Source organism: Rhinopithecus roxellana, chromosome 8 (genome assembly GCF_007565055.1).
Source record: "Rhinopithecus roxellana isolate Shanxi Qingling chromosome 8, ASM756505v1, whole genome shotgun sequence".
Classification (NCBI taxonomy): Eukaryota; Metazoa; Chordata; class Mammalia; order Primates; family Cercopithecidae; genus Rhinopithecus; species Rhinopithecus roxellana.
In genome coordinates, this window is record NC_044556.1 from 69,639,402 (window position 1) to 69,661,540 (window position 22,139).

The 22,139-nt window shown below is 36.2% G+C and overlaps 1 protein-coding gene across 10 annotated transcripts in view; it reads right to left on the bottom strand.

Moving 5' to 3' along the window:
- RPS6KC1 (ribosomal protein S6 kinase C1) overlaps positions 1-22,139 on the bottom strand; it is a 219,633-nt gene that overhangs the window by 19,310 nt on the left and 178,184 nt on the right. For 9 of the 10 annotated variants that reach the window (XM_030935916.1, XM_030935919.1, XM_030935918.1 and 6 more), the window contains 2 exons: positions 13,313-14,908; positions 12,952-13,041 (listed from right to left, as the gene is read on the bottom strand). In XM_030935916.1, the coding sequence (XP_030791776.1) occupies positions 12,952-13,041; positions 13,313-14,908 (1,686 nt within the window). The remainder of the gene's footprint in view (positions 1-12,951; positions 13,042-13,312; positions 14,909-22,139) is intronic. The other variant, XM_030935917.1, reaches the window with a different exon arrangement.

A 22,139-nucleotide genomic window follows, 5' to 3' on the forward strand; every position in this document is an offset into this window, starting at 1 on the left:
ACGTCTGGCCTAGAAAAATATTTTAAAGGATAAACTCTACCACTTTTTTTTTTTTTTTTTTTTTTTGGCCAATTTTCAAAACATTTTTCCTATAAAACACAAGGTGTTAAGTTTCTGGGCATGCCCCATTCCCTACCACTACATTCTATAATTGCAATTTCTAGGCTTGGTAAAACAGTATCCTTATTCTCTACAAGTGCAGTGGCACACTACGGGCATTAAGAAACATGATCAGAGAAAAATAAACTATTACCTCAGAAAATAATTTCTCAGTTTATTCCCATAAAAACTCAAAAAGAGATAGTGATATCAAAGAATCCTGGATTTTTATCCTTAAGTCAAACAGATGTATTGCCAAGGCTCTGGTTATGCTGCTGTTTGAGCTTGGCTGAGTATATCACTATGCTTCTCTGAAAATGAGAACAGCCAGACCTCTAACATTCCTTCAACCTCTTATAATCTGTAATTTTATGATCCTGAAAGTGTTTTCAAAAGCACTCATGAGCCTTTCTCATAACTTCTTCTCCCTCCATTAACCTAAGATGCCCAAAGAGTGGATTATGCTAAGATGAGCAAGCATTCCTCAATCTTCTTCCTTTTCTCCTTTCTATACACAGCCACTCCTCTCTTTCCCTAAAAGACTAATTACCTGGTGGTAAGTGAAATGAATCAGGGTCACTAAATCTAACCATTATCATCTTTTAATGTAATGGAGATACAGAATCAGTTCCTGATTAAATTTCAACTCATCCATAAATTTTTAAGGACATCAAATATGTGCAAACTGTTGAGTCAAATTCTAGAACTTTCACTTCAGTATTCTGATATTCTAACTACAATATAGAATCTTACTGATTCATACTAATGATTCAAACTATCATATTTCACAAGTGAATAAACAAGATTAAATAAAACAAAGATATCACAACATAAAATGTGCTTTGCCTACCTTTGCTTTACTCATGTTTAACACCTCATAGAACACTCTTCAATAAGCCAAGATATTTTTCAGAAAAATAATGCTGTCTTGGTAGCCCATATTGCCAAAGAGCTTGCTAAAACACAGAATAACAAAGTTTTATAGTCCTTATGATATTCAGAGTCTTCCAAGTCTCCCTCTTACAGCCAAAATAATAATGTTTACCCTACATGCAACTATAATAATCTTAGCACCCAAAAGTAAAGGAGCAAAAAAGCAGAAAGCTTGAACTCAACCATAAGATGTCTATATAGCGATGAGAAAGGAAGGGAAAGAAGAACAGTACATACTCTCAGACTTGAGGAAGTTTGAAAGACATTGGAGAGACTATGTGATTCCAACATATTAAAATCATGATGTATGCTTCATGATGTATGCTTATCTAAGGGTACAGGCACTGCCTTTTAAGATTATACAATTTAAACTGCATAGATTTGTCAGACATGATGCAAAAATAACCAAAGACAGATCTAACATTATACTGGAAATTGTATACAAAATTGAGAAAACTAGAAACTGCAAGTTAAACTCAAGCTTTAAACAAAAATGTTTCCATAAAGTTTTATAATGATGAAGCATCTTGCATTTCAAGCAACTGTGGGGCTTTCAACATCCCAAATTCAGAATTTGCTTTTCTTTAAAAGACATCACTTTTAAAATGCTTAATAAGGGAATCTGATATTCCACATTTACAGATACATGTTAAGACACACCATCAGACTGGTGAGCCATTTGACTCAGTCCCCTGGTTTTTCCACTAAAGAAGAACCACATAAATCATCTAATTCTTCACTTTACCTTTACTAACAATATAGTTACCCATCCCCATTCCAAAAATTCCCAGAGACAAGTCCATAACCTCCTTCTGGCAATATGCTCTGTTGTTACTCTCTTCTCTCCCCATGAAACAGAAGGAAATACAGTATGTTCAGAATCTTCTTAGAAGAGAATTTCACTTATAGAGAAATTCTATTGTAATTCAGAACTCTTAAACTATTTTTCTTAACTAGGCTTTTTTAAATGAATAGAATCTTAAAAGCCTCATTTCTTTTCACTCTCAAAGTTATAGCAACTGTGGAACTGTTATTAAGAAGTCATATAAATTTAATTAAAAAGCAGCAATCATTGTAAATAGTGTTTATGTAATACTCTAAACCAATAGTTAGATGCTGGAAGAATTTATCACATAAGTAACATAATGCTTTATCCAAATATCAGAATGACAGGCCAATCTTAAGGCCACAAGATCCATACAATACATTAAAATGATAATCAGTAGTAAATACACTAGGGAAGGAGGTAAAAGGTAAATATCGTTTTCTAATGCCACAGGATTCTTTTTCTCAAAATAATAAAAATGTTCACTTTAAATATTTGACCTCAAGGATTCCAAAGCTCTCTTTTGGGGGAAAAAAAACCCATAAGGAACAAATAAGACAACATAAGAACAAAGGCAAATTCTTATAAACCTTAAAATTAGGCACATTGTATACCTTTATACTATCAGAAAGGAAGCTGGAACGTCTAAACTTTCTATAAATTCTTTAAGTGTTCAATTAGAAATGCTGTTACAATTGGTCAAGAATTTAACTTTCTTCTAAGGGAGTCAGACTTCATTAAATGGATTTAGGAGAAAGGTTAAAAAAATCTAATCTGTCATTGGTGACAACTTTGACCAAGGAAAAGAACATCTTTCTTTTGCAATGAGCATTCCATGTCAGCTAGGGCACAGAAACATTAGTACTGTGTTCCTATACAGACAATCTTTCCCTGCAGCATCTGTTGCTAATTGAAAGGGACTAGAATTACAAAATCCTAGTCAATTTCTCTCACCAGCTCTTGCTGTGTATAAAGATTTTCTATGCAGGAGCTGAGCATTAGTCTTCCACTGCAGCTGATGACTAAAGAGCAAAGAGAAAGAAACACAGAAGAAAGCATTTTTTGTATCCAACAATATATGGAACTAAACTGTGGGAAGGGGGACAGCTAAGCATGTCTTTTGTTAGCTCAGAAAATTACCATTCTATAAATACAACTATTCACCTATAAAGGTCTATTAACATCCTAGTTAACCAATTGTATATTTCTTCTGTTTGGGTAGACTCCTTTTCATGTAAATCTTCAAAAGTAACCGTCAATATTATACCAATTGTGTCTTTTATTTCTGGCTCCTAGGCACAGTGCCTGGGACACAGGAGCCATTTAATAAATGTTTGTTGAATAAATATATCAATCTTGTATTTTGTAGCACTGTCCATTCAAGGCACTCAAAGCACCACCAAAGCCCTCATCACATTCGTTTTCTTTACGTTCCATTGAGCATGCAGATCTACATCAAGTTCTTTTGCACTTTTACAAGTTGTAGGTTAAAAAGTTTAAAACATTATCTAAAGCATACTCAGCCGCAGGAAGAAACAAAGATTAGAGGATGAGTGGAGGCCAGTCAGCTGACTACACTATTCCAGGCAAGAGATGAAGGCAGCCTAAACTCAGGTGGTGGAATGGACACCTTCCAGTGCTCTCCATGCAAAGCACAATGACTGCCTCTGGATGGTACAGTTTGCTCTGGCACAGGTGGCGTGTGCTACATCAAGAAAAGAAAGCTGGGCTGGGCATGGTGGCTCACGTCTGTAATCCCAGCACTTTGGCAGGCCCAGGCAGGTGGATGACCTGAGGTCAGGAGTTCAGGACCAGCCTGGCCAACTTGTGAAACTCCAACTTTACTAAAAGTAAAAAAAATTAGCCAGGTATGGTGGTGGCCGCCTGTAATCCCAGCTACTTGAGAGACTGAGGCAGGAGAACTGCTTGAACCCAGGAGGTGGAGGTTACAGTGAGCCGAGATCACACCATCACACTCTAGCCTGGGTGACCGAGCGAGACTCTATCTCGGAAAAAAAAAAAAAAAGCTGAAAAACCCTGGGGGAATAAAGAAGACAGAACAGGGAGATAACTCAAGAGTTTTTTTCTATTCCTGTTCAATTAAAGGAATTTAGGCACCTAATTCCATAAAATGTGCCACAAATTTGTAAGCTGGTTCTATGTGACTGGTGGGCTGGTGAGATCATTTGTATCAATTAGAAATATTTTTTAAATGTTATCAAAAACAAATTCATTATTACATGCATTGTAGGACAACTACGCTACCTAGCCGGGGTACTATTTTAAATACAGAGACAAATTTTTTAAAGTTTTTGTATATGACAATAGAAAATGTTACAACCAAAAGCAAAACTAAAAGCCACAGCAACTATGACAATAAAATTTCATTTTAATTCCAGGTTTGGAATGCTCCTCTAATAGTTACAAACTAAAATATCAAAGCTTAATAGCTTAAAGTTTACAAGTGTTCAAAGATGCAAAGCTGTTCACAGGGGCCTTGTACTTGAAATGAGTCAAGTCAGACAGAAGAAACTTCCCTACAGTCTCACATTTCCGAGGCAGATCTTCATTCTTAGGTGACAGACTAACTAGAGCCTGGAATTCTCATTTCCTAGCCCATCCTTTCAAATGGGCATTTTGCTCCTTTTTTCTTATTTTATACTATTTCAGAAAACATTGACTGCCTAATTATCCATTCTCTATTCCATAAAGTCCTCCAGCATTGTACTCAATTGCTTATTCAAATGCCGTATTTGTTGAGCGGGGTACACGAACTGTTTGAAAGTTCCTGGAATCACATTACTCTAATTAGCGTATTATCCAAAGAAGACCAACGACAGAGACTGGCACGGTCCAGAGGGAGAAGTCTGCAGCAGCTGGGGCCCCGTTCTTCTCCCAGTGCTGCAAGGTGACAGGGGAGATGTGGTGCTGCTCCACCCTACACACATTCGTTTTGGCTCACCTCGGTCTCTAGCCTTGCTTCCTGCCACCACCTCATTATTTATTCAGCTGGCTTTTAGGTAATTCAATTACCTGAACCCCTGGGCCTGCTATATTGTGGGGAACTGGACCTGAGTGCGGACCACACTCAGCTAATTCAGGCTAGGCTTAACTCCACTTTTCTCCCACTACCTAGCTCTGAATTTCTTGTTGTCCTGGTGACCTGGCAACCATGTTCTGAGCTTCCCTGCAATTATCTGTACAACTTGGGTCAAAACGCCTTAATTCCACTTGATTCAGCACTCCACAGCCAAGAATACTTGTTCAAGGGAGTTTATAGGTATCATTACTATACGGTTTTCTCGTGAGATAAAATAAGAAATGAGTAACTACCACATGACTTCTGGTTGACTGATTATAATTATAATTCTGAGCTCTAAACAATCTTGCTTACTCTCTCACCCTGAATTTCTAGTAGGAAAAAACCAACAGCATGCTCCATTTTCCATTGATCATATCACAACTCCATTCTGAATAGCCATCGGGTGTCATAGTGTTACCCAACCAAAGCCATTACAGTTGATTGATGAGAAAAAGGCTAACTGAAAATTGTGAGAATGACAGGCATAGCTCTCTCGCTCACTTGCTCCCTCTCTGCCGCTCTGCTGCTGTGTTAGGCAGAGAACTACATGCATTGCTATTAAAGGAGCTTCAGAAATCCTACTTGCCTTATCCTCACTCAATTTTTAAAACCTTAGCATTTTTAAACATTTATTCGAAGGAAGAATTTGTGAAGAATTGCTTAGGAGGACTAAGACCTGGTAACCTAATGGAGATTAAAATTTATAAAATGTTATGGGATACAGAAACTGATGATTTGATAAAAGTAGTTAGCCAATTGCTCTAGTATATAATGTTTAAGACTCAGCATTACATCTTTGTTAAACATCAGAGGCAAAAGACAGTTCACTTTCTTCTTTATAATAATGCAGAGGTAAGGCCAATTACTGAATAGCTTGACAAAAGTCAATTGATATATGAAAAATAAAAAGCATTACACTGTAGCTAATACTTTATAAGTCTCTAGTCTCATGTTCCTCTTCTGAAAAAGAAATTTGCCCAAGATCATCAAGAAAAAGGTTTGGGGTAAATAAAAGGTTAAGATTAACTTACTTTTAATAATCTAATCTAAAGTTTGACATAAACCCTCCACTCCAAATATCAGGTAGTACTATGAAATGTACAGAGATACTGTTTTTCACCTTTTCTGTATCAAAACATCAATTCATTGAACTTCTCTTGGGATGTGCTAATGCGTCAGTTGCTAAGATGCCATATAACAGGGACTGAACTCTTCGCTCTTACTTTGTCTCATTCTCACCACTAGAGACAAATCACATTCTGGCCTCATAGGAGAATCATGATTTCAGACTAGTCTCTTTCAATATGGAGCAACCTTAACTGAGATGTGATGGTGACTGGCCCATGGATTCCAGGATTCTAGACCCTCAAGTCCTCCTAAAGTGATCCTTTGATCTTCTTTGCACCACAAAGGCCTTGCCTAGACAATGTAAGACTTACATTAACTTGAAGCCTTTTTTGCTTGTACTCTATACTCATATTACAAGTTTCATGGATATACAGTGGTGAAGTGTATCAAATTTTCTTCAGTGGAAAAGCATCACTATTCTATGGCAAACTGAAAAATTAACTGATTCTCCTGAAGAAGAAATAGATTTGTTTTTTTTTGATGGTAAGAACTGAGGGCAAAGAATTAAACATACTTGTTAATCATTCAAGGAAAATATTAAAATACTATGTACAAGAGAGCTAGCTATTGCTGAAGTTTTGCTTAAGGGTAAATAAAACAGTTACTGTCTGAAACATAATATTTAAATATTAACCATAAATATTTTACTGAAAATTATTCCTATAGTTCCCTCTTGCTGCCACCTTCTTTCTGTTTTAGGAAAAAAAGTAGTACCTCCTGGTTATGTCATTATTATTTTGAAATATACATCTATATTTATTTGCTTTCCCTATCAATCTCACATTCTTAAAATTAGATTTCTCATGTTTGCTGAAATTATCCAGGTCCCATAAATTCTCATATCTAAATATTTCTTTCTTATTTAAACAATTTTGTTTGTTGAGAATCTTGACATTCAACTTTTACCCCAAATAAAAGTTGTTTTGGCTTCATTCCTCTAAATGAAAGTATTTTCCATAAATCCCTTATTTCCACATGATATACTTTATGTACAAATTCTACAAATGAGTAAAAATATATACTCAGAAAGTCATCCAAAAGAAATAACTTTTTAACTCTACTAACATTAGATAAGAAATCAATATTTACCCTTGGGGGAAAAAGCCTGCCTTAATAAGATAAACTTCCATTTTGAGTACATTTTGTGTAAGGAGGATGTCAGATGATCTGACATCTGTGATTTTACTTACACCCAACAAATCTATTTTACTACTGTTAAACTGAGGCCTAGAAAGTCTTAAATAAATTTCCCGAGGTCAAGCAATGAGTTTATACCTGATCTGGGACAATATGCAGGTTTGGTAGTTCTCAATTCCGTGTAAATGTTCTAAACCTTAAAAACTTCTGCTAGCCTAAAGATATTTTAAACCATCCATGGTCTGAGTCCTAGTTTTAATTATCAGATACATAACTATTACATAGAGCTCCATGCCTATAAAGAATCAAATGCCATAGAAAGCATGTTTATGGAGAAGGGCAGGGAAAACTATTCCCCAAAACATATTCATGGATTATTTGATAAAGTCAGGCTAGAAGAACAAAGAAAAGTAGTCAATAAATGTCATGCTCTAAAACTGAATTTTTACAGATAGTTTTCAGCATGATTTTTCTATGTTTCACTTTTCACCGTCAGCTGTGAGCTGTTTGCAAGTGTGAAATTGCCTGAGAGAGGAAGCAAAGCTGTCATTTGACATCTGGGAGCATGGAGATCGGGCTGCAGTGAAAAGCATTTTGGACTTCTTCAATTTACACATATATGCACCTATAAATCCTCAAGTCTGAAAAGTATTCATGACAAATATCAATGTAAATTTCAAGCATTTCAAATTAAAGACTCATAACGGGGCAGAAAATAAAAGTGAAGGACACATACTGATAGGATACCATATCAACTTGTTCAAAACTAGAATGGGAAACTTAAGTGACTATATTAGGTTAACTAACACAAATAATTTTATGCACTTGTGTCAGATCGTATATTAAGCTTTCGAATATCATTTTCTTGTATTTTTGTTTAAGAGACAAGGTCATGCTATGTTGCCCAGGCTGGAGTGCAGTAGCTATTTGCAGGCATGATCATAGCACACCGCAGTCTCATATTCACAGCCTCAAGCAATCCTCCCACCTCAGAATCAGTTTTCTTTCTTTTTTTTTTTTTTTGTATTTTATATGCTTAGTAGTACAGGTTCTATTTTCTAGCTGTTTTTGAATGATAGGAGTCAAGAAAAAAAGTGGTAAAAAAATACTTTCTTGACATTTTATTTTTCCTTTATACTTAAAACACTATAACCAAAGGTTTATTCTTTATCATAAGTTAATAAATCAAATGATAAAGCACATAAAATATTTTGGCTAAAACTTTTGTGTTTATGTGTGTAAAAACGGATATAAAATCAGAGTAACCAAAAGAAAGTCCTCCAGAGAAAAATAACCAATTTACTCCAGTTTTTATTCTCTAATCTCTCACAACAAAAAAAAAATACAAGAACCTGTGTAAAAGTATCCTAATAAAGTATCTAAAAGTCTCCTAATGTGGAAACCAGACAGTGTTATATTTACATTGTCATACTATACAATCTGTTCCTACTTTGTGGACTATTTCTTTTGCCTTTTCTCTTCCTGAACTCCATTCTGTGTTTCTGTGGTATGAAAGGAACCCATTTACCATGAATGATGTTTATTTAAAATAAAACCTTTCTAGAGAATCATCCTAGATAATCTAAGGATACAAAGTGAACCTAAAAGGAATGGCTTCTACTTTGAAAACAGGGCTGGGTTTGATCAGTGAATTCGTATTCTCAAGACCCTCTTGATGGGTCTGCAGCTGCAGCCATTTATGTGCTGGCTTTTTCACAGATGTAGACAGAGAAAGCTCCATGGTTTTTGTCTTTTTGTTGTTGGATTTGTTTTCTTTAATATAAAAAAGTGGCAACTTTTTAAAAAGTTCTCAGTTTTGTTATAGAAACTTGTGAATCTTGGGCATCCTTGGGAGTATACATTGTTGAAATAATTACGACTTTTTAAAATCTAGGATCACAAAGTTGGCAGAAACTATACTTAAATAACAGAAGGTGATCATTTGCATTTCAAAATTTATCTGTCTTGCTTTTCCCCTCAATTAGACCAAAACATGTTGATTCACAGGTTTCTGTGTGTGTGTTTTTTCTTTTTTAAACTTATTTATAGAGCAGAATAATGGCCCCCCTGCTAGTTTGGCATTTGCTCAAGTTTCTGTCCATGCAAATCGAATCTGTTACTGGAAATTTTTCTCAAAATATAAAGGCACATCATCCACAAGATAAAAAGATACACTGCTGATATTATAAAGTACAGGGCAGGTGGATAATGTTTTCAGGACAAATATGTGATAAGGATTCCCAGGAGGTGAAGTGGCAGGGTAGAGGGTGCACACTGTTTAAACAGAAGTGAGTTGCTCTCATCATAATCTTGTGACAACTTTTCTTTCTAACCAAACATCAGCTGCTTAACATGCTTTAGAGTTACTTGGACAATAATACTAAGGTTAGGCTTGGGAAGTAAGAGGGAGGGGATCATATGAGAGGAAAATACTTCAACCCTTGGTGTTCCTAAGAGTAGATCAAAAGGTGGTTAAACAATCTATGTCCCATGTAGTTACTGATTTGTATTTTTAAGCATTGAAATATTAACATATTATCATTGCTTCCATCCTTCGAGGAGAGGGAAACCTATTTGTAGGTTTGATTTATCAGTAGCACTGCTATGAACTTTTGGGGCAAACAGTAATTTACAAATTTTTGCTCTAATTCCCCTTGAGTTGTAAGTGAGGGGTGCGAGCACATAGACTTAACCGAGTTCTATAACTCTCTAGATTTAAGGTCATCTTAATTAGAACATTGGTGTTACTTTTCTGTTAAGGCCATTACTTGTTTTGTTTTACCTAGTTGCTAAAATTAACAGGCCCAATGAATGGAAAGCCTTTCCACATTGTTCACAAAGCATGCCATAACACTAGAACACTTTTGCAACTCACAAAGCTTGGAAGCACAATTCTTTTATGCAAATAATGACAACAAAGCACCTCTTCAGACTACAGCTTTTTTTCAAATGCTAGTGAAGGACAACCTGGAAGAGGACAGCAAAATCCATTAATGGTAGACTGCCACCTGCTGGTCAACTAAGAGACTTGTAATTTCTGGGACAAGGCTTAAAAATTAGAACTTAGAAACTGATCTGTATTAAATTTGGTTTATTTCAGTATATGAAATTGAAAGTGTATATCTGTTGATGAATGTAATATGGTTCTGTTCTACACATAGTAAAACTCTCAGGATACCAACATGTTATGGACATTAAAGTAAATGTGACTGTGCTTGAGAATAAAGAAAAACCATCTGCTATAATGCTCAAGCGCAAATTTACAGATAGTTTCCAATAAGTAACAACATATACACTTACTAGGAACCAGGGGAAAAAAAGGAAAATACAACAAAAATTAGAAATAAGGGCTACTTACAAATATTAAACAATATTCCATAAATGTTTGGTTTTGTTATATGGTTTGCACCAGACTTCACTTTAGGATGTAACAGGCTTGATTCAAAAAAACTCCCAAATTAAGTTTGATCCTAAAACTTTCAAATTCATTATAATTAACAAATATATTTCTAAGTACATTGGAACCTAAAATGTTATTTCTTATCAAATTAGAAAGTGGGGAGGATCTGGCTTTTTCTTAATCAAGTAACTGTAATAAAGTGAATTCAACATGAAATTTTTTATCCTATTAACTAATATAATTTCAAAATATAGCATCACATTATCTATTTGAGAAAAAAAATGTAGGTGTGCTCTATTGTGTCTAAGAATAAATAAAAACCAAACAGTCTTAATTTGAAGGAAGAAGGAGGAAAGAAAATAAAACCCTAACAGTTGCTTTCAGGAATGTTTTGGGATATTTATTTTATAGGCTGGAAAACTTTGGTATTCTCTACTGCATAAATAATTCTTAACAATGAAAGTTGTAACTAGAAACAATCTAGCTCTTCTAATCCTTATTATCATCACTTCCCATTATGCAGAGAAACAAGGTTAGCATCAATACATTAGTTAGCTGGTAAGTATTAAATACTATATTGATCAACACCTAAGCAGATTATGTCAAAAAAATCAGCTTGAAACTCCTTTGAAGGCCAATGGGGTGACAGGTGAAGTGACTCTGGCCATCCAAAGAGGCCAAACGGTAAGCAAAAGGTGAACAAACTTTGGATTCATAACACAGCCCCATCTGCACTGATGACTAAGAAAAACCAACTCAAATGCAATTCATATGCTTATGCTACCTATAATTGTCAGTAAAAGATCTAATAAATAAATTTTGCTTGATTTATTAGAATAAATCTAAATTTTTAGAATAAATTATTAGAATTATTATTAGAATAAATCTCTAATTTTTAAAAAATAAAGACAATACAGTAAGGGCAAGATAAAACTGTTGTGTCTACAAAAATCTGTTATAAAATGCCAGGCTGGCACATCACTAAAATCATATTGCATTTTTAAAACCTCCATTTTGGGCCGGGCGCGGTGGCTCAAGCCTGTAATCCCAGCACTTTGGGAGGCCGAGATGGGCGGATCACGAGGTCAGGAGATCGAGACCATCCTGGCTAACACGGTGAAACCTCATCTCTACTAAAAATACAAAAAAATAGCCGGGCGAGGTGGCCGGCGCCTGTAGTCCCAGCTACTCCGGAGGCTGAGGCAGGAGAATGGCATAAACCCGGGAGGCGGAGCTTGCAGTGAGCTGAGATCCGGCCATTGCACTCCAGCCCAGGCGACAGAGCAAGACTCCGTCTCAAAAAAAAAAAAAAAAAACCTCCATTTTGCCAGGTGCCATGGCTCATGCCTATAATCCCAGCTATTCCAGAGGCTGGGACAAGAGGATTGCTTGAGGCTAGGAGTTCAGGACCAGTCTGAGCAACACAGCAAGGCCCTGTTTCTACAAAAAATAAATAAATAAATAAATTAGCCAGGAGTAGTGGCATGCACCTGTAATCCCAGACCCTTGAGCCCAGGAGTTTTAGACCAGCCTGGGCAACACAGAAAGACCTCATCTCTACAAGAAATGCTGTAAAAAAAATTAGCCAGGCATGGTGGTGCACACCTGTAGTCCCAGCTACTCGGAAGCTGAGGCAACAGGACTGTTTGAGCCCAGGAGCTGGAGGCTGCAGTGAGCCATAACAGCACCACTGCATTCCAGCCTGTATGATCTGTTGTGTCTCAAACAGATCTTTTTTGATACGTCTCAAAAAAGAAAAGAAAAGAAAAGAAAAGAAAAGAAGAAGAGAAAGAGAAGAGAAGAGAAGAGAAGAGAAGAGAAGAGAAGAGAAGAGAAGAGAAGAGAAAAGAAAAGAAGAAAGAAAGAAAGAAAGAAAGAAAGAAAGAAAGAAAGAAAGAAAGAAAGAAAGAAAGAGAAAGAAAGAAAGAAAGAAAGAAAGAAAGAAAGAAAGAAAGAAAGAAAGAAAGAAAGAAAGAAAGAAAGAAAGAAAGAAAGAAAGAAAGAAAGAAAGAAAGAAAGAAATTACAAATCTAAAGAGGGTCAGGGTATTTAAAGGTCCTTGTAATCACTAAGAAGCTAAGACATTTCTAAGAATTCACTGCAGTTCTTAGTGAGATATAAACTCATTTAACAATAATAAATATATGGACACACATACACATATATACCTATGAATTACTTAATTGGTTCAGCCCCAAATTTTCTTTTTTTGAAGGGTTAAACAGATAACCCAATCCAACACATATGTAAACTGCTAGTGAAAAATACAAAAATACAACTTCTATAAAGAAATGAGAGCTGCCGAATCACTTTTTCAAGTGAAACATTTTAGGAGATTGCTCTAACCTGGGGCACAGTACATTCTCTCTATGGCATCGCTGTCACAGGAATCTTCAACCTCACTCCACCTGCTAAAATACGTTAGCTGAATGTGTCCTAAAAACAAAACGACAGGAGAAATCAAAACATTTTTCTCTTCCATTTTCTGCAGAAGTGAACTGTAATTACTCCTTTTGTAGCTAAAAACAGTATCATTAAGAATAATGGCATCATTAAGTACTAGAAGCTATTACTGGGGGTGAATTTGCTGCACTGATAATGAAGCTCTAGACAGGAAATGAAGATACTAATTACAAGATAAAACGCCTACTCAGTTAATTGGAAGCAACAGCGAATAAAAAGAAATGCATTTGCAAAAGTTCCTGACCTCTATCATTCAATAAGATGTTGTTTGGGTTCAAATCGCGGCACACAATTCCCTCTCTATGTAAAGCATCAAGGGCTACCACCATTTCAGCTGCCCATCTTTGAATGCAGCCCTCTGGGATGTAAAACCTGGAGGTTAGTGCTAATTTTTTATCAAGGTCCTCAAAAATCTGATGGATTTCCTTGTCTCCTTCTAGCGCTAAACCACTTTCTCCCTTAGTCTCAGAGTCTCTCTGGAATAAAGAAGTTGGTTCCTCTTTAGCCAAATCATCAGTCTGATCTGTAAACAGCAATACTTCTTCTGTTTTTAAAGTGTCTGTGCTTGCAATATATTCATTAGCACCTGAGAGTGGACTACAAATATGGAATAAGCTTTCTTCTGTGTTGTTTGCAGTTACTGCTGACTCAACCACTCCAAGTCCTTGAAACCTAGGATCTGAGCTGGGTAACAAAGACACATCTCCTGAATTACTATGATCAACAGCTGCTACAAATAACATCCTGGGATCGTCCCGTGCATAGTGTTTCTCTGTTATCCTATGGGATTTGGGCCCAGAGGGATCACTCAGCTCCTCCATGCCTTTCTCCTCATGTGCTTGGCATTGTTCAGTACTAAGTCTGAGGCATAAAACGTCAGGGGCTTCCAAGAGTTTATTTTCTATTATCCCTATATTAGTTTGTGTAAACTTAGTAGGTCCCATTGCTGCAGCTTCTCTTGTTGGCTCCAATTCACCAGGTAAATTGACAAGAAGATCAGGTCTTCCTTCATCAGTACCACTGACATCATCAAAAGCAGCATCTTTAAATGAAATAACTGGCACTGAGTCATCTGAGCCCCTGCTAATGGTGTCCTGAGCTTTAAACTCTACCTTGCTTTCACTAGTATTAAAACTCCTAGAAGCACTGTCTCCATCTGGAAGAGTAAAGAATGGTTTCAAAGGTTCTGATTTTAGACTATACAATTTTTCTCCAAAGTCAAGTCCCAGGAGTTCACTTGCGCTATCCTTACTGTCTATCCTAAAGAATTCCATGGGGCTATTTTTTGATCTACTGAGGGAATCTGATGTTCTTGGAGAACTAACTGCTTCTGGGTCATCATTGGGGAAGAACTTCAGCTCGTGAGCTCTCAGCTGTGTGCTGGGGCTGTGACTGTCAGCAGCAAGGTGTGCTGGGAAGCTTTGAATAGCTTTAGTATCAACACCATTCCCTTCAGTCTTCATGAAGGGCTCCTCATTCAAAGACCCTGGTTCAATCTTTTCTTGCCCATATTCATTACATAATGTTAAATAACTAGTAGTACATTCTTCTTCTGAACTCGAACCAGAATCTGGCCACTTCGGAGAGCTATCTTGGCCATCATCTTCCTGGTTGCTGTCATCTTGAGAACTTGGAGTAAGACTACTCTTCAAAGGCAGAGCTCTAAGCACGCTTCCACCATCACTTCCTCTGGATTCAAAGCTACTGCTGTCCTGAGGACTAGAAGTTGGCTGTTGTAGGTGAACTTTTGCAAGTGTAGATTTTTTTACTTCCTTGATATCAAAGCTTTCTTCAGGACTTCTGTTTAGAAATTTACTAATATATGACCACAGTTTGCCACCTGTGAACAAGTATAACAAAACAAACAAAAGTATTAACATCTCCAAATTAACAGTTATTTATTTAAGCCATTAGAAAAGCAAAAGCTATCTTAAAAAAATCAATCAAAACAAGTCAATAATAGTCATTAACATCAAGTGTGCCATAAGATAAGCATATTTAATAAAATGGTTGTTATTGCTGAATGGTGAGTATGGTTTCAAGCATATCTCCTGATAACAATTTTTTTAAGTGACAACCTATTTCTTCCTTTGAAGGGAAATTAGTTATAACAAACACTAATATGAAATTTCACAGCTAAAATTCTACTCTAAAGTTAAGTATCATTTAGTCTTAGAAGCATCTGTTTATGTTCTGCTCTGTTTACATAATAATTTTTCAAGCATGACCCCTTGGTCAAAAGGAAATACATAAATAAGTGCTGTTTAAATTGTATACTACAATGGGGGGAAAAAATCAACAATATTATTATTCCATTTTGAAAATGTCCCGGTCCAGGATTGGAGGAATTTGGCATGTGGTATATAATTATGCCTTTATAAATAACATATTAATAATATATTTCCCCTTTTATGCCCTGCCACATATGTAATACGTTGTATAAGTAAAGCTACTGAGGAAGATTAATTGGGCAACCATTAATGAAGCAAGTTATGGAAATTCTGACTGTGTATTCTGACATATATCTTTAAAACTAAAATCATAAAAATCACTTTCATGTAAATCAGAGAAATAAAAAAAAATACAGTATTTTACCAGCAATACTTGTAGTTATTATTTCACCATAGTTTTATTTTATTTTAACCATTAAAACACCTCAATCCCTTTTGTCAATTATAATGTTTATGTTAAACAATTATAGCTAAGTATCAAAAACTTGCTATAACAGTAGTGACTAGGAACAGTATTATAAGAAAGAATAATTAATTAAATTTGATCCAGAAATCTCAAAAACAGTAACTTCAGAAGTATACTTTGTGGAGACAGAATTGCAGTTGCAAAGAAATGAAAAATTAAGAATGATGTGTTCAATGATAGGCTGGATTAAGCAAATGTGGCACATATACACCATGGAATACTATGCAGCCATAAAAAGGGATGAGTTCATGTCCTTTGTAGGGACATGGATAAAGTTGGAAACCATCATTCTGAGCAAACTATTGCAAGGACAGAAAACCAAACACCGCATGTTCTCACTCATAGGTGGGAACTGAACAATGAGAACACTTGGCCAAAGGGTGGGGAATATCACACACTGGGGTCTGTTGTGGGGTGGGGGGGAGGGTGGGGGGAGGGATAGCATTAGAAGATATACCTAATGTAAATGATGAGTTAATGTGTGCAGCACGCCAACATGGCACATGTATACATATGTAACAAACCTGTATGTTGTGCACATGTACCCTAGAACTTAAAAGTATAATAAAAATAAATAAATAAAAATAAAAAAGAATGATGTGTTAAAAATAAATCCCTCTATTCATATAAAGAAGACAATTTTTCAGCACATATTTAGTGTAATCATTAAGCATCATATGCCAAGAGTACCTAAACCAGAAAATAATCATTGACAGTCAATTGCATGTGTAAAAAAGTCAACAGAAATATCAAAAATACCTCTTCCTACTTCACATTTCATTTCAAGAAATTCAATAAATACATATAGCACCTGACATGGTACCTAGCATAGAATAAATGCTCAATAAAGGCTAATGGTCATAATATTAATCATAGAATTCTCATACACCTCTTTGTAGCAGTGATGTAGTTAACCATCTTCCCTATTCTATTTATTTAACTTTTTTTTTTTTTTTTTTAAAGACAGAGCCTCACTCTATAGCCTAGGCTGGAGTGCAGTGGCAGGATCTCAGCTCACTGAAGCCTCCAACTCCTAGGTTCAAGTTAACCTCCTGCTCAGTCACCCAATTAGCTGGGATTACAGGCACACACCACCACAGCCAGCTAATTTTTGTGTCATATTCCCCACTTTGATAACAGTTAGTGGTACAGGACGTTATGGCATTTAACTTTTTCCTTTCATTTTTTTCTTAGCTAATGCTTTCTGTCCTCTTTAGAGTATACTCAGTGTTTCACATTTCCCCATATTTCAACTGAAGTTTAAAAGGAGCTATGCATTGAGTCTATATTCTTTAGTCTGTTGACAACAATACTCACATTGTCTTACCACAAATACCTACATTGTGTCAGTCTAACAATGCTGGAACCTAAACCTAAGATTCCTGTGTGCAATCCAAATAAAATGACTTGGGTGGTTTTCAATTCTCCTAGATGATGACTACTTTGAGGAAAGGATCAAGTCTTTTTCATCTTTGTATGTCTACTGCCTACACAATGTGCACGACATAAAAGTCACTGCTTGTTAAATCAGATGATGAGATGTACCGTATAAGCAGTACCTGCATCTGTAAAGTTCCACTGATCAGCAAGGAATGGTACCTTTTAATAAAGTTCTAAGAAAAGCTCCATTCATTCCTAGGCCAATTCCACCTGAATAAACTACTGAAATCTAAAATTCAATGTACTTAAAGTCTTCATTTTTGGGGATAATGCTATAACTACAACTAGATCCTTACTTTAAGTCCCTCCTGTAGCATTCTACCCTACTAACTGCTACCTAATTAATCTTCTATTTCAGCACAGATCTTATGCCATTTCTGCATTCAAGAAGCCAAATTCCCTCCACCTACTGAATCATGTACCAACTCTGCATAGGCATTTGAACTCCTGAGTAATACAGTTATCAACCCGTGATTTGGTCCTCTCCCCTTACTCAACACAGAATTCATGATGGGCTTTTCCTCATACCATGCTTATACTTGGAATGTTTTTTTCCTAATAGTTTCCCCACTATCTGCTTGTGAAAATCTTACCTATTCTTGAAGGTCCTTCACAATCTGTTTTCTTTTACCAATTTCTTTCTATCCCTTAACTGGACACAATATATATCTTCTCTGAATCCTCTATCATTCACCTTCATACCCTTTATGACATTTACAACATCATATTAATATTACTTTTATGCTTTTATTATCTCCTTTACGAGACTGAGAAGTCTTAATAGCTGCAGGCAGAGGATTCTATCTAGCTTGTAAAACAGGTATTAAATAAATATTTATTAAACTGAGTTATAAAAAGATAATATCTTTACATTTTTTTTTGAAAAACTTTCAAGGAAAAGAATCTATAAGTAAGAATATAAGGATCTATAAGTATAACATCATTTTGGGGGTCATATGTTCTTCCAAAGATATACATTAACCTTAAAAAAAACCTGTTATTGCTAAAGTACCTAAAATTTGTCTAATTTTAAGATTATAAATGATACTTTTCTAAGTCTTTTTGAAGGACATAAAATTGTAGATATTGAACCATTTTAAGATATAAAACTAAGAATTCATAATGTTTAATTAAAACTCTTTGTCTCTCCTCAGATTTTAAATCTCTTGGTTTTCTATAAGATTGCAAAGTAAGTTTGTTAATTTGCTTGGTCAGAATTAGTACTTAAATTTCATATGTATAATAAAACACTACTATCGCAGCAATCAAAAACCATCTTTTGGCCAAGCAATTCAACATGAAAAAAATCTGTCCTACATATAATTCTCAAAAAATACAACAAACAAAAACATGTATGTATAAATACATGTATTTATATTGAGTACTGGAAACAATGTAAATATCAATAATAGCCATTTGCAAATACATAGTGCTTACCATGTACCGGATACTATTCTAAGCCTTTTACATATACAACTATTTAATCCTCACATCAACCCTATAAGGTAGGTAATTAATATTATCTCTATTTTACAAATGAGGAAACTGAGGCACAGAAAGGTTAAATAACTTGCCCAAAGTCACACTAGTAATGGTGAGCCAGCATTTATATTCACACAGCATGGCTCCATAGTGCTTATTTTTAATCCCTATACTGTACTGCCTCTCTTAATACATACCTAAATATACAGATATATTAAAGGTGTCCAAGGTACACTGTTAAGATGGGGGGAAAAAATTCAAGCTCAAGGCAATATGTAACACCCATTTAAGTTTTTTAAAAACAGACAGGTAGGTAGGAAAGTTATTGGAAGATATATGATAACCATTAAAAGAGTGCCTATTTCTGGGGAATAGGTCTAGGCAACAAAGTGAATAGGGAGGGATAATTTTTATTTTTACTTTACAAACTTCTACTTTGTTTGAATTTATTTTATAAATTAGTTTTATAATTTTAGAAAACTAACTAATAAAAGGAGAATCATTTTACTCCTTGGGGCCTTAAGTAACTTGGAGAGAAATTCTTTTCTACCTCCTTTCTATTTTGTATATCCACAGTCAGAGACTTTTGCAACTTCTGTCTTTTAATTTGGTCTTTCATCTTTTCTCTGACTGACCCAGTATTCAACAATTATACACTGAGTACCTTCTAAATACCAAGTATTTTACTAATTCATCATATAGATGATGAATATTACACAATCCCTAAGCTGAGAAACTTAAACTCTCATGGCCTTGACTGAATACATTCTGCTTCCCCACCTTTCTCTCTCAAATAGTTTAAGAAAGAGCTTTATTAAAAGGAATAGTAAACATTTTAAACCTCTCTCCTAAAATCCTGCCTGATATATCCTAACTGTCTACTCAACATCACCTGAATATTTAATAAGCATCTCAAATTCACATGTCCAAAACGGAATCCCTGATTTTCCTTCTAAATTTACTTCTTCCACAGCTTAGTATATGGAAACTACATTATCTCAATTATTTGAGCCAAACACTCTGAAATCATGTAAGACAGAATCATGCCCATTGTACCTTCAAAATACATTCAGATTCTAATAACCATTCTTCACCACCTATGCCAGCAGTCCCCAATCTTTTTGGCACCAGGAACCAGTTTCATGGAAGACAATTTTTTCATGGACAGGGACAGGGGTGGGGGTGAGGGTGGAAATTGTTTTGGGGTGAAACTGTTCCACCTCGGATCATTAGGCATTAGATTCTCCTAAGGAGTGTGCAACCTAGATCCCTTGCATGTGCAGTTCACAATAGGGTTTGTGCTCCTATGAGAATCTAATGCCACTGCTGATCTGACAGGAGGCGGAGCTCAGGCAGTAATGTTCACTTGTCCGTCACTCACCTCCAGGTACCTGTCTGTGGCCAGGGGACCCCTGACCTACACCACTTATGCCCTGTCCAAGCCATCAGCATTTTCACCTGGGGTGCTGCAGCAACTCCAAAATTGGTCTCCCTGCTTTTCCTTCTGCTCTCCTACATTCTGTTTTACACCAAGTAGCAAATGATCCCTATCTCATCAATCCTTTGCTCAGCATGACCCAATAATGTCTTAGCTCATTTAGAATAACAGTCCAGTTCTTAACGTGGCCTATAATGCTATACAGGATCTGCCTGCCTGCCTCCTCACTTCTCTAAGCATTCTTCCTACCGCTCTTTCTGTTCTGCTTCAGCCACACTGATCCTGCTGCTTCTTGAACACCAAGCACACCCCTGCCTCTAAGCCTGGGGACCTATTTGTCTCCTCTTGCCAAGACATCCTTTCCTTATATATCTACAATGCTCCCTCTCTCGCTTCCTGAAGGTCTCTGGTCAAATGTCCCTTCTCAATAAGATGACCACCCTATATAAAAATAGCAAACCACCCCTTCTCACCCCTTTAGCATTCCCTTCCCCTTTTCTTTAGTTTTTCTCCATAGCATATTTACCTCCATCTGTCATACATTTACTTAAATATTTGCTTATTGTCTGTTCTGCCTCTATAGTGTAATGTAATGTAAGCTCCATGCAGGCAAAGTCTTCTGTTTTGTTCACTGCCAAATTAGAACTATGCCTGTGTCCCAGCAAGCACTCAATATATTTCTAATGAAATGAATTAAAAACGGAAAGAAAGAGTCCAAGACACTCACATAAATTATGAGTAGTTCTGTAAGCAATGGAAAGCTAAATCTACAAATCATAAATATTCAAAGCATTCATGTTATGGAGAAAACAACTGTTCAAGGTTTGCTTTCTCAGTAATAACTATTCGCACATATGAAAAGTTACTTTTCTATGACACAGACCAACTTCCTAATCTACGGCGCTGTCACTGATGTGTAAAAGAAAACACACTGTTCATCACCCAGTTCACTGCACTGCTGAAGCCAAATCTGAGAAATTACTGCAGATTTTCCTCTTCCTAATCTCAAATCCATCACAGGTCCCATTGACTCTATCCTCAAACATCTCCACTGGTGCCCCAGAAGGCTAAGCCAGCAGCACCTTTTGACTAGCCTCCAGTATTCGCCTTTTTACTGCTTCTATTCTTACCTTTCTACAACCTATTCCCCATACAAGAGCCAGTGACCTTTTTAAAATGTAAATCAGATTGTGTCACCCCTCAAGAAGTCCAATGGTTTCCCAATGCACCTGAATAAAAGCCAAAGTCCTTACTCTGCTGTACAAGGCTCCTGTCTACTTCTCCAACAGCCTCATGTACCAACAAGTGCCTCACATTGTCCTCGCTCTGCTCCATTCCAACCAAATGATGCCTTTCTTGGTCATCAAACATCCCAAGTTTGTTTTTACACTCATCCCCGTACCTGTATCTTACATTCAGATGATTGTTTCTTTCGTCATTCAGAACTTCTCTTAAATGCCACCTTCTCAGAGAGAGCTCCCTCGACTACTTAATTCAACATAGTCCCCCAGTTGTTATCTGTTAGATCTCCCTTTGTTAAAGATCTGTATAGTTCCTTTTATTATCCAATGTTCTCTTGCTTTTTGTTTTTCTGTTTGACTTTTCACAACAAGAATTTTAAGTTGCAGGCCTGGCGTGCTGGCTCACACCTGCAATCCCAGCATTTTGGGAGGCTGAGGCGTGAGAATCGCTTGAGGCCAGGAGTTTAAGACCAACTTGGGCAACACGGAGAGATCCAATCTCTACAAAAACTTTAAAAACTTAGCCAGGGATTACATGTTGCATGCATGTAATCCCAGCTGAGGCAGGAGATCACTTGAGCCCAAGAGTTCAAGGTTACAGTGAGCTATGATTGTACCATAGCACTCTAACTTAGGAGACAGAGCAAGACCCTGACCACCCCCAACCAAAAAAAAAAAAAAAAGAATGTTCTTGTCTTGCTCACCTAAAAAGGAGCCTACTATACAGTACATGCTCAATAAATTTGCTGAATATTTAATGAATCCAGAGTCTC